The 14,431-nt window shown below is 34.1% G+C and overlaps 1 protein-coding gene and 1 long non-coding RNA gene across 13 annotated transcripts in view; one reads left to right on the top strand and one right to left on the bottom strand.

The window, feature by feature from the left end:
• dlg1 (MAGUK family member discs large 1) overlaps positions 1-14,431 on the top strand; it is an 889,881-nt gene that overhangs the window by 619,016 nt on the left and 256,434 nt on the right. For all 12 annotated transcript variants that reach the window (XM_074177005.1, XM_074177004.1, XM_074177008.1 and 9 more), the window contains one exon: positions 8,374-8,409. In XM_074177005.1, the coding sequence (XP_074033106.1) occupies positions 8,374-8,409 (36 nt within the window). The remainder of the gene's footprint in view (positions 1-8,373; positions 8,410-14,431) is intronic.
• Positions 6,447-7,853, bottom strand: LOC141482973 (uncharacterized). The gene is made up of 3 exons (XR_012465826.1): positions 7,271-7,853; positions 6,561-7,216; positions 6,447-6,502 (listed from the first exon to the last, which is right to left on the bottom strand). It is a non-coding gene; the product is annotated as an uncharacterized lncRNA (long non-coding RNA).

Raw genomic sequence — 14,431 nt, forward strand, 5'->3', positions numbered from 1 at the left:
GAGTGTTATTCAAAACTGCGCGTACACTCAAACATATATTGGGCATCATTTCCTGATGATGCTACCTTTGTTAGCGAAACGCTCGTCGAAATACTGATGGTGTAGAAAAAGTATTTTCTGAAGATTCATTTCATGTCAATAGTTTCAATTTTATCTATTGCTTCGTTTGAAAAATATAATCAACCGAAACTGATAAAATTACATATTTAGCAATTTTTTTTATCAATTCTTCGATTTTATTGTTCATTTTGAAATAGACAAAGAAGAAGATTTCAGCATAATAATTTCCTGGAAAATATGATTTTCCATTGGTATACCAATATTCCTTAATCATGGACTTTTCTGGGATTTTTCACTTTCCACAAAAAATAATTTTTTTTCAATAATATTCCATTTCGAGAATGATTCCCCGACTATTGATTGTATTACCGGAATTCTCAGACATCAGCTTGCACTGATACCGTTTCGATATCTCTGGAAATAAAGCAATTACGCCGAGATCTCATTTCCCGTTTAGAAATAAAATAGGGACTGTTCCATCTGCAAGTATTTCTTATTCATGATTTCAGTGGCGTCGATATAGAGGTACACTGTGAGAAGAAGTCACAATATTGAAAATTGAATGCAAGCAAAATTCTTAAGTTCATCTTGATTATGTTGATTTGTTTTTTCGCAATTTTCATTCAACAACTCATTGCTAACTTTATAGAAAATTATTTGTTGATCGCGACTTCGCTCGCGTAGCATTTGATTTCACATTGAGTTTCGTGACAGACCATTTTAAACAAATAGTTACATTTTTTCCATTAGCCCAAAACTTCAGGTTTCCAACTTCAAAACTGACGAAATTCAATAAAATCTTGAACCCCTATTTTCCCCTTGGGAGTGGAAATTCCTGATTACCTTTCTTATTTATTCCTGATTACCTTTCTTATATACAAAGAACCTACCTGCGTATTTCAAAGTTCTAGGTTCAGTTGCTTCGGCTTTAAGTTAATATAAGAGCGGGCAATAACTAGTAATTTATATTTTTACTTTAAAAATTCAGTAATTAAAAAAATATGCCAACTGCACTAACTAATGAATAGCTTCAAAAATCGTCACAACTGTCAACGACGTCTGCAGTCACGTGTCTACCCGCGTTCGGGTCGCGTTTTAAGCGATGGCGCTTCATTGCCCATCGTCCACCGTAGTCTTACAGTAGACGCGACGCGTAATGGCTCACTGTGTTGCGTCGAGTTAATCTTAGGAATTCGTCCAAATTACTTTCCGCCTCCCCTGTCTGTCCCTATGTATGCTTAGATTTTTAAAACTACGCAACGGATTTTGATGCGAGTTTTTTAATAGATAGAATGAATCAAAAAAAAGTTTATACAGTGTCACATATAAAGTTCACGACATATCGAAGTTTTTTTATTAATAGGAAATTTGACTTCGCAGTCAGTTTGTGCTTGAGAAAAGAGTGAAAAGAACGTCTCTTTCCTTTTGTCATGTGCTACTCTAAACCTGTCAACTTTGACATTTTTTTCGAAAATCTTGGAAAAATCAGTTTTTTTTTTGTAAATTTCGAAATATGCCAAGGAAAAAAGTTGCTCGGTTTCCAATTTTATGCCCTTGCTCGAAATTTGTACTCTCTTCTTTCACTTCGAAACATGATTCAAATGATGAATATGAGACTTCAATGATATATCTTGCCCAGAAAATACCCGCATTGACCTGTCACCAGAAAAAAAATAAAAACACCACCAAAAATTCTTCTTTTTTGTTGTAGAGTTCATCTAGTTTTTTCATTTCATTAGTAAACTGAATCGGATTTTCATGTAGGTATATGTCTCTCATCACAATTACCTGTATATTTCGTTGCCTTCAAGTTTTTAAAAATGATACACCAATGAAGCATACTGATCTCAGTTTAGATTTCATTACTCAGTGATAATATGTATTAATCATTTATATGCCTAAGTGATACTCGCTTGGTAGACTTCGACAAATAAATTCTCGTTTCTTGTTTTTTATAGGTGAGTGTGGAAAAATGGGTTAGCTGACCTAACACTACTCCTAATTTTTTCTAGGTTAATATATATAGTTTTGTGATTGTTTTAATAGCAAACAATGAATACATTTTTGTTATTTATTATTTTCAAACAAAATTCGGTCAATTAATAGAAATATTTGATTAGTGTATATCCGACTCCAAAAATTTTTAAAAACTCTCGTTCAAATTCTTCGTGATTTCTTTTTTATTTTCCCCAATGTCTTTCTATCCGGTTTTTTCGTCCTGTTAAACAAATGTTCACTATTGCACTTTTTTAGTGTTTTTGAGCAATACAATATCAATTCTTATTCAGTTGAGTAGCTTAAATAATCTCATTAGTTCGGACCTAAACAAATTGTGCATTCAATAAAGATCAATATGGCCCATGTAATTTAAATAAATATTTTTGAAGATATTACAGATTTAAAATGCAGGGACATAGTGGTGGCGGCGGTAGCGGCCGGGGGTCGGCGGAGCATGTCGAAGGCTGCGCTTCGCTCTTCAGTATATTATGATTAGCAGCGATCGCAGGCGTTTATATGTATATTCATTATCAGCATTGCACCCGTGAGCCGGGCGGCTTGCGGTACTTTTTATATTCAGACCTCAAACTGTAAAAAAAAGTTAAAATATCATGAGAAAGTTGAAACAAATGTACAAAATGAAAACTACTGTATCCATAACTCGAACAAGCTTCTAATTCTGCCGTTCATATTGTTACGTTTTTCCCCCGTGGGTTCACCAATAATTGACTACACTGAATAATCAAACATAACTTTATTTCACTTTAAATACAACAAACACTTCAACTAAAAACTTCAACTATTATTTGAATGTCTATCGCCTTACTAGATCACTTCGCGTACCGCACTGTAACGTTCACTTCACTATGTACTTGACTCTCTTGATATGCCCGCTGCTAGCGTTTAAATATCGTAATCGAACATCGTAAAATTTTCGCCGAAGTTCCTTGCTGCTTCTCGAGCGACAGGAAACATTGGGGATTTCGCGCTTTTAGCTACGTCACGTTTGGTTTATGGTTACCAGTGGCGGCCGGCGTTACTTTCTTTCGGGCATAATCTACAACAATATGATGATGACAAAAACTTGTCAGCAATGTCTTTCTACATTTGCCTGCAAAAACATAATTGTCATGAAGAACGTAGAAATTCGTAAACGAAATCCATTTTCATCAAAAGAAAACTTAATAATATGCAATAAATAGATACAGTGTAAACTTTCAGAGAAGAAAGTAGTTGCGCCAAAGCCATTTTCCGGGTTCGATAACTGTGGTCCGCCGGTTTTTATGCCTAACGTTCTGGATCTGCTAGAAGCATTTATTTTGACTACACAGAATTTGTGAATGTGATTATACTGGATTTGTTCCTATATATTTTCCTATATATATTTTCCTATCTAGCGCAATACAGCTATAGCCACTTTTGTAGCCTTGTAGCAGAATAAACCAACGGTTTATATCATTTTATGTCTGTAAGCCTACTATTTTGAAAAATTGGAAGCACCATCTCAATATTTTTTTAAATAACATTCAGTTCAGTTTCGTTAATGATGACTGCAGTATATAGGTAATATAACAGTAGTTTCCGAAGAAACTGTTATCTGATTTACAGAACAACATTCGACATTTTTGATCCTATATGGAGGTTGAGAAAATGATATTTTTTTTATTTCCATCTATCAGCAAGAAAATGATTGACAATCAACTGAAGCTGTAAGAAAACATCAAAATAAAATGGTCAGTAATAGCCATCCGAAACTGACGAAGAGCGAAATATAGTATTTCTTTGGAAAAATGAATTTTTCATCCATTTCTATAGAATGTCAAGTTCTTTTTGGGTTTCATGAATTTTATGGAATCAAATAACAATTACCGATGGCCAGATGCGTTGAAGAATTAAACTCATGATATCACCTATGATCTTGACTCCGGATCGATTCTTGATTTGAAATTTACAATTTGACCAAAAACCACGATGAGTTGCTCAGATGTTAGTTCCTGAACATATATCAGCTGACTGCCAGGACTGACCAATATACAACTAAAAATCAGAAAACACAGATAGACAGATAGAAGGGTTGTTAATAGAGAAGCATATTTCAAAATCAACTGGTGGTCAAGCAATAAAGTGTATCTCAAATAACCATTGCTAAGGCACGATGTTGAAAATAGAAATACGAATCTAAATTCAATTCTGAGAAAACATCCTGTATAAGTATTCACGTGGACTGTCGAATGAGACATCTGGACATGTCATTATTTTAACGTTTGTCAAAGGAAATACATTTTTTTTGGGAATACGACGACAAACTGCAGATTATCTATCCACTAATATAAACTTCAAGCGTATTCTATTTTGAATTCTGTTCTTATATTTTTGTTTATTTTTCCGGAAACCTGCAAAACAGTATAATACCATTCTTAGCTTATATGATTAAAAATCAATATTCGTCTCGTACGCTTGATACTCAGATCTCCCTGATAACATCATTGTTCTAAAAAGGAAGTTTCATTATCAATTTAATATCAGGTTTCAATAAAGTTGGTTGTTTACATTTCCATTTTTTTCTGATGTATTGTCTTGTGGCGGAAAGATGATCAGGAAAACAAATCCCTAAATGAAATATTGATGTTTATTATTCTGTTAAGATTCAGTGCTATTCTCATAAAGTAATTAAGTTATCAATTAGGAATAGTTATTATATTATATGCGTGCTTGGAGGAAAGCGATCTGGTTGGTTGCTCAAGACAATACACATCGAGAAACGTTCATATAAACTTTATAACGAATGTTTATAGTTCAAACAGAATGGAAATGAGTGATCTTCGTGTTATTCAACGTTCATATGAAAGTTGTTATTTTGAACGGGTTTTTTTTGTGCGTTGGTCCACCCAGCACTTCCCGAATATATTTAGGTGAATACTTCTCGGAAAAGTCTTCAGTGATATGATTTTATTAATAGGCCCCTCAGAGGGGTAAATATTTTCTGAAAATAAAAATATTACATATCCTTTACTTCTTTGTCGGCCCCATGATGTTGGTCAGCCCACAGTTATACAAATCCATCTATTAAGAGCATCTTGGTCAGCCCGACAACGCTGCCACATCGAAGGGCTGACCAGGAACGTGATCCATTTCAGTGTATCAGTGGATTTCATCGTGAGGGTATCAAGTGTTTTTAAAATCCTGACAAAAAGTCATACAATTTTGGTGTGCATCGCGGAAATCACATTCCCTGGAACTAGTTGCTCTCCTTCATTGACTGAAATGTTTTGTAAAAGAGAAGAGGCAAGATATTTTTGAGGGTGTACAACAAAACGGCCATCGCATATGTCCAAAACATAAATATCCTTTTATCCAGACATTTTGGAGTTTCAACCTAACGAAAATCTATGAAATTATTGCCAGAGAACCTCATACACTATGGAGAAAACATTCCCTGGATGCTGGCCACTTGTCAGTGTATATGACACTTCTGATGAAGCTATTGTATAGCGAAACACGTGTTGTGGTTTTGTGAACTGTTTAGTGGAAATGTGACAGTGAAGTGTTAATTGAATACGTTATGTATTTTCATCAAGTATCGACCAATTGCATCACATACACCAATCATATTTGATATTGCCAGCGATGAACCAAACGCAAAATATCCGAATGTTTTCAAAGAGAAAACTGGGGGTGCTCAAAACTTCAGATAATAAAGATAACAGTATCAAACAAGTAACTAAACTTGAATAAAGGCGTTGATTGTTGATTACAAAGTCGTTGTTATCAACGAATGACATATCCGGCTTGATTTGAACAAAATGTACCTCAGTTGACGAAATATTTAAATTGAAATAATATATCAGATTTTGAAAGCAGTAGGTACCTAAGGCACAATTATATTTTGAACAAATACTGAAATTTGCTCCCTCACTATCGATAAATGCAGATGCTTCCGAAATCAATTTTAATGTTATGGCATGTGGAAAATTTTATCAATTCCAAAATCACCAAAGAGAATTACTGAACTTACTGAAATCAGAAATACTCGTATGTCCAAGGCCTACGTCAGTGAAAGAGATCGAAAGATTATAGGATATTCTAAGAAAATATGCAAGATTCATTTTGTATGATCTAATTATTTGAATTAGTTTCAAGTAGGCAGCGAGTTGTGGAGGAGCTTTTCTGAACATAAAGCAAAAGATTGTTACGTGTTAATTTACCTTTTTTAAGATTTACGTTAAATTACCTAGATAAAATATATTTATACAACTTCGATGTTTATTTATTTAATGTTATGACATTTTTGAAATAATGCTTCCATGAGATCCGTTGAATTCTAGGTTTCTGTACCCTGAAAATAATAGGCTCTGTATATTCAATTTCATCTAGTTATTATTCAATTGCTTACCAATCAGTTCTTGTTTGTAATTGCCTTGTAGTAATTGGTGCTTCGAGATTCCTGTGAAATACAAATACGACAAATAAATTACCTAACATTCCAGTTCTTCAAAATATACCTTTACATCACTGTTGAGTTATATTGGCAATCTGTGTCACTTCTGTTAAGTTTGATTTGAAGGGTTCACCTGTGACGTCATTGAAGATGATTTTACCCTGAACAGACCGCCTGGACCATCAATAACCATGACGACCAAACAACCGCAATAATTAACCCATTTCATGGGATTGTGAAACTGACTAGATGACGAGTTGACATACCTAGAAAGGAGGATATCCTTTCCCTTTTTTTATCATCACGGCACATGGCTAGAGCTGAATTTGAGAATTGTGCTCACATCTTGGATGGATTTGCCTTATATGTATTAGTAGGTGAATATAAGAGTGTCTTATTCTTGAGAAAAGAAAGAAATACCCACTTCAGTGTTTTGGGATTTGAATTATTCTACCTTCCTAATCAAGCCGTAATCGTTAGACCTCACTTCAGGCCATCCACTATATACAAGTACGTCTTCTACTAGCTTGTCAACTATCGATTGAAAGGTATCTTAGTAGGCACCTCTTCCCAATAAAACTAGAACTTGGCATAGAATTGTTCGTATAACCTTATATTGTTTCAGGCCTTTTTATTTTTGCCTTTTTGCTTTATCTCTTCGTTGTACGCTCCCCTGGTTACATCTTGACGATTCGCTTTATCGTTACCTTTGTTACGTTACTACAAGAAGTCTCGGGTAACCAGAAGATCATTGATTACAACTATACCACTTACCACAGAATCTCAAGCTCATTTATGAACACACCAGATCTCTACAGGGTTTCAAACGAAGAGAATATCCATTGGAGAAAGATATACGCTGGCAACACCTTGATCAGGCGAGCTCTTTCCATTATTTCTATTGCTTTACTTATATCACACCTCTTGTTGCTTGTCAATTACCCTGTTTATTGGTTAGATTTGAATGCTGCTTTTTGGCTGTGAAGCCTTATCTATCAGTGATTCTGGAACAAAGAATACAACTAACTAAATATTACAACTCTGAAATTATTTTTACTTACCACTTACTAGTTTATATCGGTCGGTCGGTAGCCAAGCGGTTCGGCGTGTGTGCTTTGTTCACTCACTCGAATTGACTGCCGTGTTGGTCGCTGGTTCAAGCCCTAGTCTGAACGATCGATCTTCACTTGCTATCGTCCAACCCGTGTTAGGAATCACACGTTAAAAGGTAAGACCTCGTTAATCCTTAGCTCGCACAAGTTTCGACTTCTGAGGGTTGTCGTTCGTAGGAGTGCGACAGCTGGTTAACGGAAAAACAGATTTTTAAACAGAACAGATTTTTAAACAGATATGTAAACTCTGGTGTATATACATAGGGGTATCAAATGATCATATCCTTTTTCCCATGCGGAGTGAATGATTCAATGTTAAACCTATATGTAGTTAAGTCTACTTGCAACTTGCACAACGAATAAATCCACTTCCTATCACATTAGAGTATTTTCTCCACGACCTACTCTCCGAAAGTAGCTAACCACATTTTCATTGATAAAAACCCCATTATAGTCTCCAAACGTTGTTTCTATCATTCAGAGACATTTGCAGGCTATAAGATTTCCCACACCAATACAATTGCCTCTCATGACAATTTTTATTAAGCTCACATACTTCAGGTTTGATGAAGTTATAGTTTATCATTTATTATGCAGCGTATAATTTTCTATACTACATTTAGCTAAAACACAGTCACCTTTTACGTAGTAATGATTACTATTATTATCGTTCTGTGAGAGAATGAACTCCTTTAAATTTCAAGAATGAATAAATAATAAACGCCTAAACTAATTTGTACTTTATACGTTTTTTTTTTGTTTCAGGGGAATGACAGTTGGCAAGCCAACAACAGTGACCAGGTAAGTTTATATGATACTAGCTGACCCGGCGTAACTATCTTCTTAGAACTGAATGTGTTGAGTTATCAACTCAATTATATTAACTTTTTTATTTTGATGTTTGTAAAGCACGAAGTAGGGCCATTCCAACATGATCAGTGTTGCTTAGCAGTAGATTTCGTGTCAGGAAAACAGTAGATTCATATAAAATTGTGCAAAATATATTTCATAGATACATTCTACATAGATGGTGATTTCCAGTAATTAGTCATTCAATAAATATTATAGAAAATAAGCTGAGTCATCAGCAGGTTTCAACAGCAGAACAGTTGCTTGAAAGCCACAACAGATCTACTTTGAAATCAGTAGACCTGGCAAAACTGAACGCGTCACTCCTCTCGTGCGATTTCTTTTTTTCCTACACTGGATCAATCCGCAATATAAGTGCATTACAGCTTCACTGTGAAAGACTCGATTTTCTAACACAAATGTCATAACCTCAGTTGTCTTCACGGATATCATAAACATTTTCATAACCAGCCAAACCGAATGTTGTCAATTTATTTACTCTTCAATTTTTTCCCTAATTTTTCAAATATCTCAATATTCCATCTGTGATTGTTTTTCCACTGTCATTTTCGGATCATTTTTGCGAAATGGTTATTGAATATTTGAATTATTTTCTGAAAATGCATATTCTGAATGAATAATGGAGACTGAGACGATCCATAAAAAATTTGATTCACCTTTCAGTACCTTCACTTCACTTCATTGTCATTTTCGTAGAATTTTGCGAAAAGGGTATTAAAAAATAAAATCATAAATTGTTCAAAACGATAATAACAGTTGTCAACAAGAAAATCCCATAGTTTCCTTTTGATGATATGAATGGTTTTGGATTTTTTTATAATATCTGGCAGCGAATTATAGACACCTGGTACAAAATGTACAAAAACATTGTTTTTTGTCGTGTATCAATATTATGCTTACATTTATTTGATACAAACAACTTATTTCTATTCTCGAAAACAGACAAGCGCACAAATCAATAATTAAAAGACTGGTAACAGTTAGAATTCTAAAATTTTCAAAAGCATTTCTGTATGAATCACGGCATCTTATGTCGCTTATGATTCGTACGATTTCTTTAAAAACTCAAACGAACCAAGAACATTCGCGATTTTAAAGAATACAAACAGCTTTGAAATAATGCATGGGACACGTTTAAAAAACTCAACATATGTGGTAAGAAAAAAAAAGATTTTCCAGATCACCTTTCAGTATCATCATTATCCAAACAAGCTATTGCAGCCTAACTACATGAATAAAAAAATAGAAGTTCATATAATCGTTGAAATACTCACGAATGTATAAAAATAGTAAAATAATTACCAGAACTGTAGAGGAAAATACTTCTCAAATAGGGAAATCTAACATATGCTCTGATTCATTTTTACTGAATACTGATTGGGAAAGTGTCCAGTCAAAATCTATGAATATTTTCAAATGATTAACCAACTTGAGTAAAGATACTGGTGATGCTTCGTTGTGGTACTAATGGTTGGAATATTGAACAAGAACGAAAATCGGGTACGACGAGGATGTAGGTACGTGAAATGGTAACAAAACCTAATATCCAACTACAAGATTTTATAATACCTCATATATAATAACCAAATTAAAATTGTGTATTATATTTCAACCCAATACCTTTGGTTTAAGTTTTTATTCCAGAACCCACTATATCATGAGTGAATATGATTGGCTTCATTATACGAGTTACTGGGATGATTGAACATTCATTGAGTTTGAAGTATAATTTATTCTTTAGACTCCAATCTAAGATATTATTTATATACTTTTACAGATATATACAGTCTCGGATTGTTTGGACTGTTGAGAGTTTAAAATCATCAGCAAATAAAAGACAATCTGTATATTTCAGAGTTGGCGGTACATCATACATCATTGATGAAAATGATGAACAGAAGTGGACCTAGATTAGATCATTGTGGTACAACTGATCTAGCCGAAAATTCATCTGAAATTTTTCCATTATGTTTGACAATGAAAAACCGATTTTTGAGATAATTTTCCGTTAGTTCCAAACAGTTCTTTGAAATCCTATATTAACTAAGCTTTTCAATGAGGGGAACATAAAACTGAAATTTTCAATATATTTTTTAATACTCGAAGGAATAATTCAAAGAAAAATTATTGTCGCCTGAAAGGTAGTCACCCACATTTCTAATTCAGAAGAGGAGGAAAAAATCAATCAATAGGGTAAGGAAGCATCTCAAAACAAACCTTAACTCATTGCTAAATCAAAATTTACAATTTCCATATTTGTCGTTAGAATTTTTTCAGAAATGCACACACGTATTCAAATTTGGCCAACGAAAACGCCATCGCCACCGTGTAGGTACACCCTTTTTTGATACCACAAATGTTTTGGTACGTGCGGGTTGCATGTTTGAATATCTATTGTTTCTGATACTTTCTTCAAATGCCGTTTTCGAAATAAAAAGGGTAAGTATTTGCAAATTGCCCATTCCATATGGGAAGAATTCGAGGTAATAACGATTGTTTTTCAGTTCTGGTCCACCAAAACTTCCGCAAATTCTGCACGATCCTTACAAAAAATTACTTCCACTTTTGAAGAGAAGATAATCAGGGCTAGTAGGCTGTGGTGAAATGGAATCTAAAGGCCCAAACGTTTCGTCTGCTACTGCGGCAGACGTAATCAATGATATGTGCATTTACTGCAAGGACCAAAGTTACATCTCGAATTCTCAGTAAGATGTCTGCCGCAGTAACAGACGAAATGTTTCCGCTAAAAGTGATTACGGCCGTGGAAGCCTATGTTCTTAACTTCCCCTTCATTGTTTTCTAGTACTTGAGTACATCACGTACTGCACGTGATTTGCCTTGTTTAGCTAAATATCGGGTGGACTTCGATCATTTTTATTTCCTTATGTAATCAATCCCTTTAGACTTAGCATTGTTCTGCTTCATTTCTTCACAAAATACAGAGGTCGAAAAATGGTGGGCATTTGAAATTTAAAGATCCAACCGTGGCCATTCTTTCATTGCGTCACTACTACCGTTTTTGTAGTTATCTTCAGACGATAAAATATATTTGATTTGATAATGAAAGTCATTGTTGCATTAAAAGTGTTACAATTCCTTACTCATTAGCCAATCACCTTTTGACGACGCAATTTTCTTCAAAGAAATTATAAGCCTTCAAACAACAATAGCGCCCTCAGCAGTTTCTTACGTCTTCGTCAAGAACCAATAGTTTATCTACGGTTATGTAGATGGCACAGCCAGTTCACAAAGTTTAAAATAAGTTTATCTCTAAAGTGCACCGTAATACGGAGTGTGACTAATATTGTTATGAAACATTCAAGTAACATAATAACTGTTAGGATGCTATTTTATTGAACAATGTATTATTTGCTATATTTTCATCCAATACGAATGGTCGAAGAACAACATACCTTTATATAAAAATAATTCAATTTGAATATGTAGGTAGGTAATACGTAATACCTAATAATTTTTTCCACTTTGTGAAGATATAGTAATTATTGATGGAACTTGGGCGTCTGAGACAAATCGTATATACGGGGTGTAACATTAGTAAGTTAAAATATTCAAGTGACGTTTTTCTGAGACAATTGTAAAGAAAAATCGTATATACACGGTGCATAAGTACGTTAAAATATTCAAGTAACGTATTTCTGAGACAATTATAAGAAAAAAGTCTATATAAACATGTGTCCGGAAATGCTTCGTTTCGGAGATACAAGATGTTGAAATTGAATTTTTTGTTCGTTTTTTTAAAATAACTTTTCCAAAAAATAAGTTATTTGCACGATATTTGGTACCCGGGATATTTTTGACGTGGGAAGTTATAATTTCGTATAAATTTTCATGTAACATCTAGAGGGCGCTTCGTACGTACGTACGTATTTCAAATTACCCCAACTTTTTTGACAATAAACTTCTGGTACTTATCATGAAAAAACCTAATTTCCAAACCTTTTCCAAATAAAAAACGCTGGAGGTGATCGTTTTCGAGATTTACAATTTTCTATATCACTTACCTCCTAGGGCGCTAAGTGAAGTTGCTGAGAACATTACAACAACTAAGTATGTGTTGGATCTCGTCAAAATAAACAACTTTTCCCTATAAAATGTTTGATGGAAATAACTGCAATTGCAAATTGTACTTGAATATTTCAACGTAATTATGTTACACCCTGTACCTATATCAAAAGTTTATAAAACATCTGCACGTTGAATCATTTTAGCTGCACTTTTGCTGCGATTTTGTTAGTGCGTTTCATTAGGGTAAGTAATTCTGGTTTTAGTTGAAAGGGAAATATTTTTGACATTTTTTAAGGGAGATATATTGCCAGAAAAAAGCTTATCAGCTTTCTACTCCATCATCACACACGAACATATAGGAAACTTCCAAAGAAAGGGAAAAAGTAATCCATTCATATAGTCATTTGATTTATTCCTAACCCTTTTACATTGTGTATATGAAAGTAATCGTTTCGAAAGAATTTTTTCATGTGAATAATTGTTCATGTGAAAGTAGTTATTTCAAAACGACATTTTCTTACATTTGGTATCTGAAAGAAAGTTCTATGCGTGATACATACTACACAATTTTTGTGTTCAATTTTCAACTTAGTTGCTTTCTTTCTTTTTTCGGAAATTTACTACATTTTTTGTATGAATATGAAGAAGTAGAAAGCCCTAATTTTAGTTATGGTACTGATTCGGATTGGAAACCAAGAAAACATCGCTTTGGAATGATTTTGTGTAGTTATCTTTCTGCAAACCTAATTATTCAGGGGATATTAGAGTATTATTTTTCATTGTTGAACTTGCAGGTTTAATGTTACTTTGCATTATCTTTTGTTGGAGGTAAATACCTGTCAGAGTTCTGAGAAAAATACCAAATTAACAATTCAATACTGTATAATAAAACCACCAGGTATACAAATAACTAGGTACCCGACAGGTTTTGAAATTATTGATTATACATACCTGTACATTTATTTACAGATTGATTTAATGCGACTTTGGGAATGGTCTAACAATAATTCACTTCAATCCTTGTCGTGTACCTTTCTGCTGGATTTAATCATTCAAGATCAAGTCATCAGTTCAGTGTACCTTAGAAAACCTTTGTTCTTTGAAGCAAATACGTTTGCATCAAAGTTAATTCAAGCTTTTGGCAGTTTTGACATTATATTTTGAAAATAATAACAATTAATAACTTCTCAACTTGGTGTTACGTATTTATGCACATAATTTTTAGATTTAGATATTCAAAATTTCAATATAACCATTTCTATTTTCATTATAACAAGCGAATGTACGAATAATATCACATCCAGTGTAATGTAATATCCAACCAATGACCTCTGCCAACAACGTATGGTAAGTGATCATTAGGTCCGAGAATCATGTGCCTTATGCAAGCGCAGTGAGCCAAGATTAACAGTCGTCTGCATTTTTCCGGGATGATCTTGAGATTCGAGAGTAGAGAGGACAGACATCATTCCACCAAGGACTCCAATAATCAAAACTGTGACTGTGGAGTTCGACGAGAAAATATTGATATTTCATGCGTTTTTTCTCTTCTTTTCGAACTATATTCGTTTCATCAGGAGATTAAAACTCCACATCAAATATCGTCTTGCTCTGATCGTCAAGAAGAACTACATCAGTCTTATCAGCTTGTATGAACCTGAGGGTAGAAAATGAATGGTTATGGCATTATTATGAATGTTTCCTCTAAGTTTGCGCTGGTCGAGTCGAAGGCCCGGTACATTCGGGAGCGCGCGCCAACATTATCAACCAATGACTACTCCCCGGGTATGGTTATGTTTTTCACCCACCAAAAATTTGATGGTATAGAGAAAAGGTGATGAGAAATAATTTTGTTTTATGGACGCTCCTTTTTCCCCGCGGCTGGCGCCCAAGTTGGAATGTTTACAAATCATTTCTTATTGCACAT

The sequence above is a fragment of the Leptinotarsa decemlineata genome, unplaced genomic scaffold (assembly GCF_025532065.1).
Source record: "Leptinotarsa decemlineata unplaced genomic scaffold, Ldec_3_MD MMD2_tig00002159_RagTag_RagTag, whole genome shotgun sequence".
Lineage (NCBI taxonomy): Eukaryota > Metazoa > Arthropoda > Insecta > Coleoptera > Chrysomelidae > Leptinotarsa > Leptinotarsa decemlineata.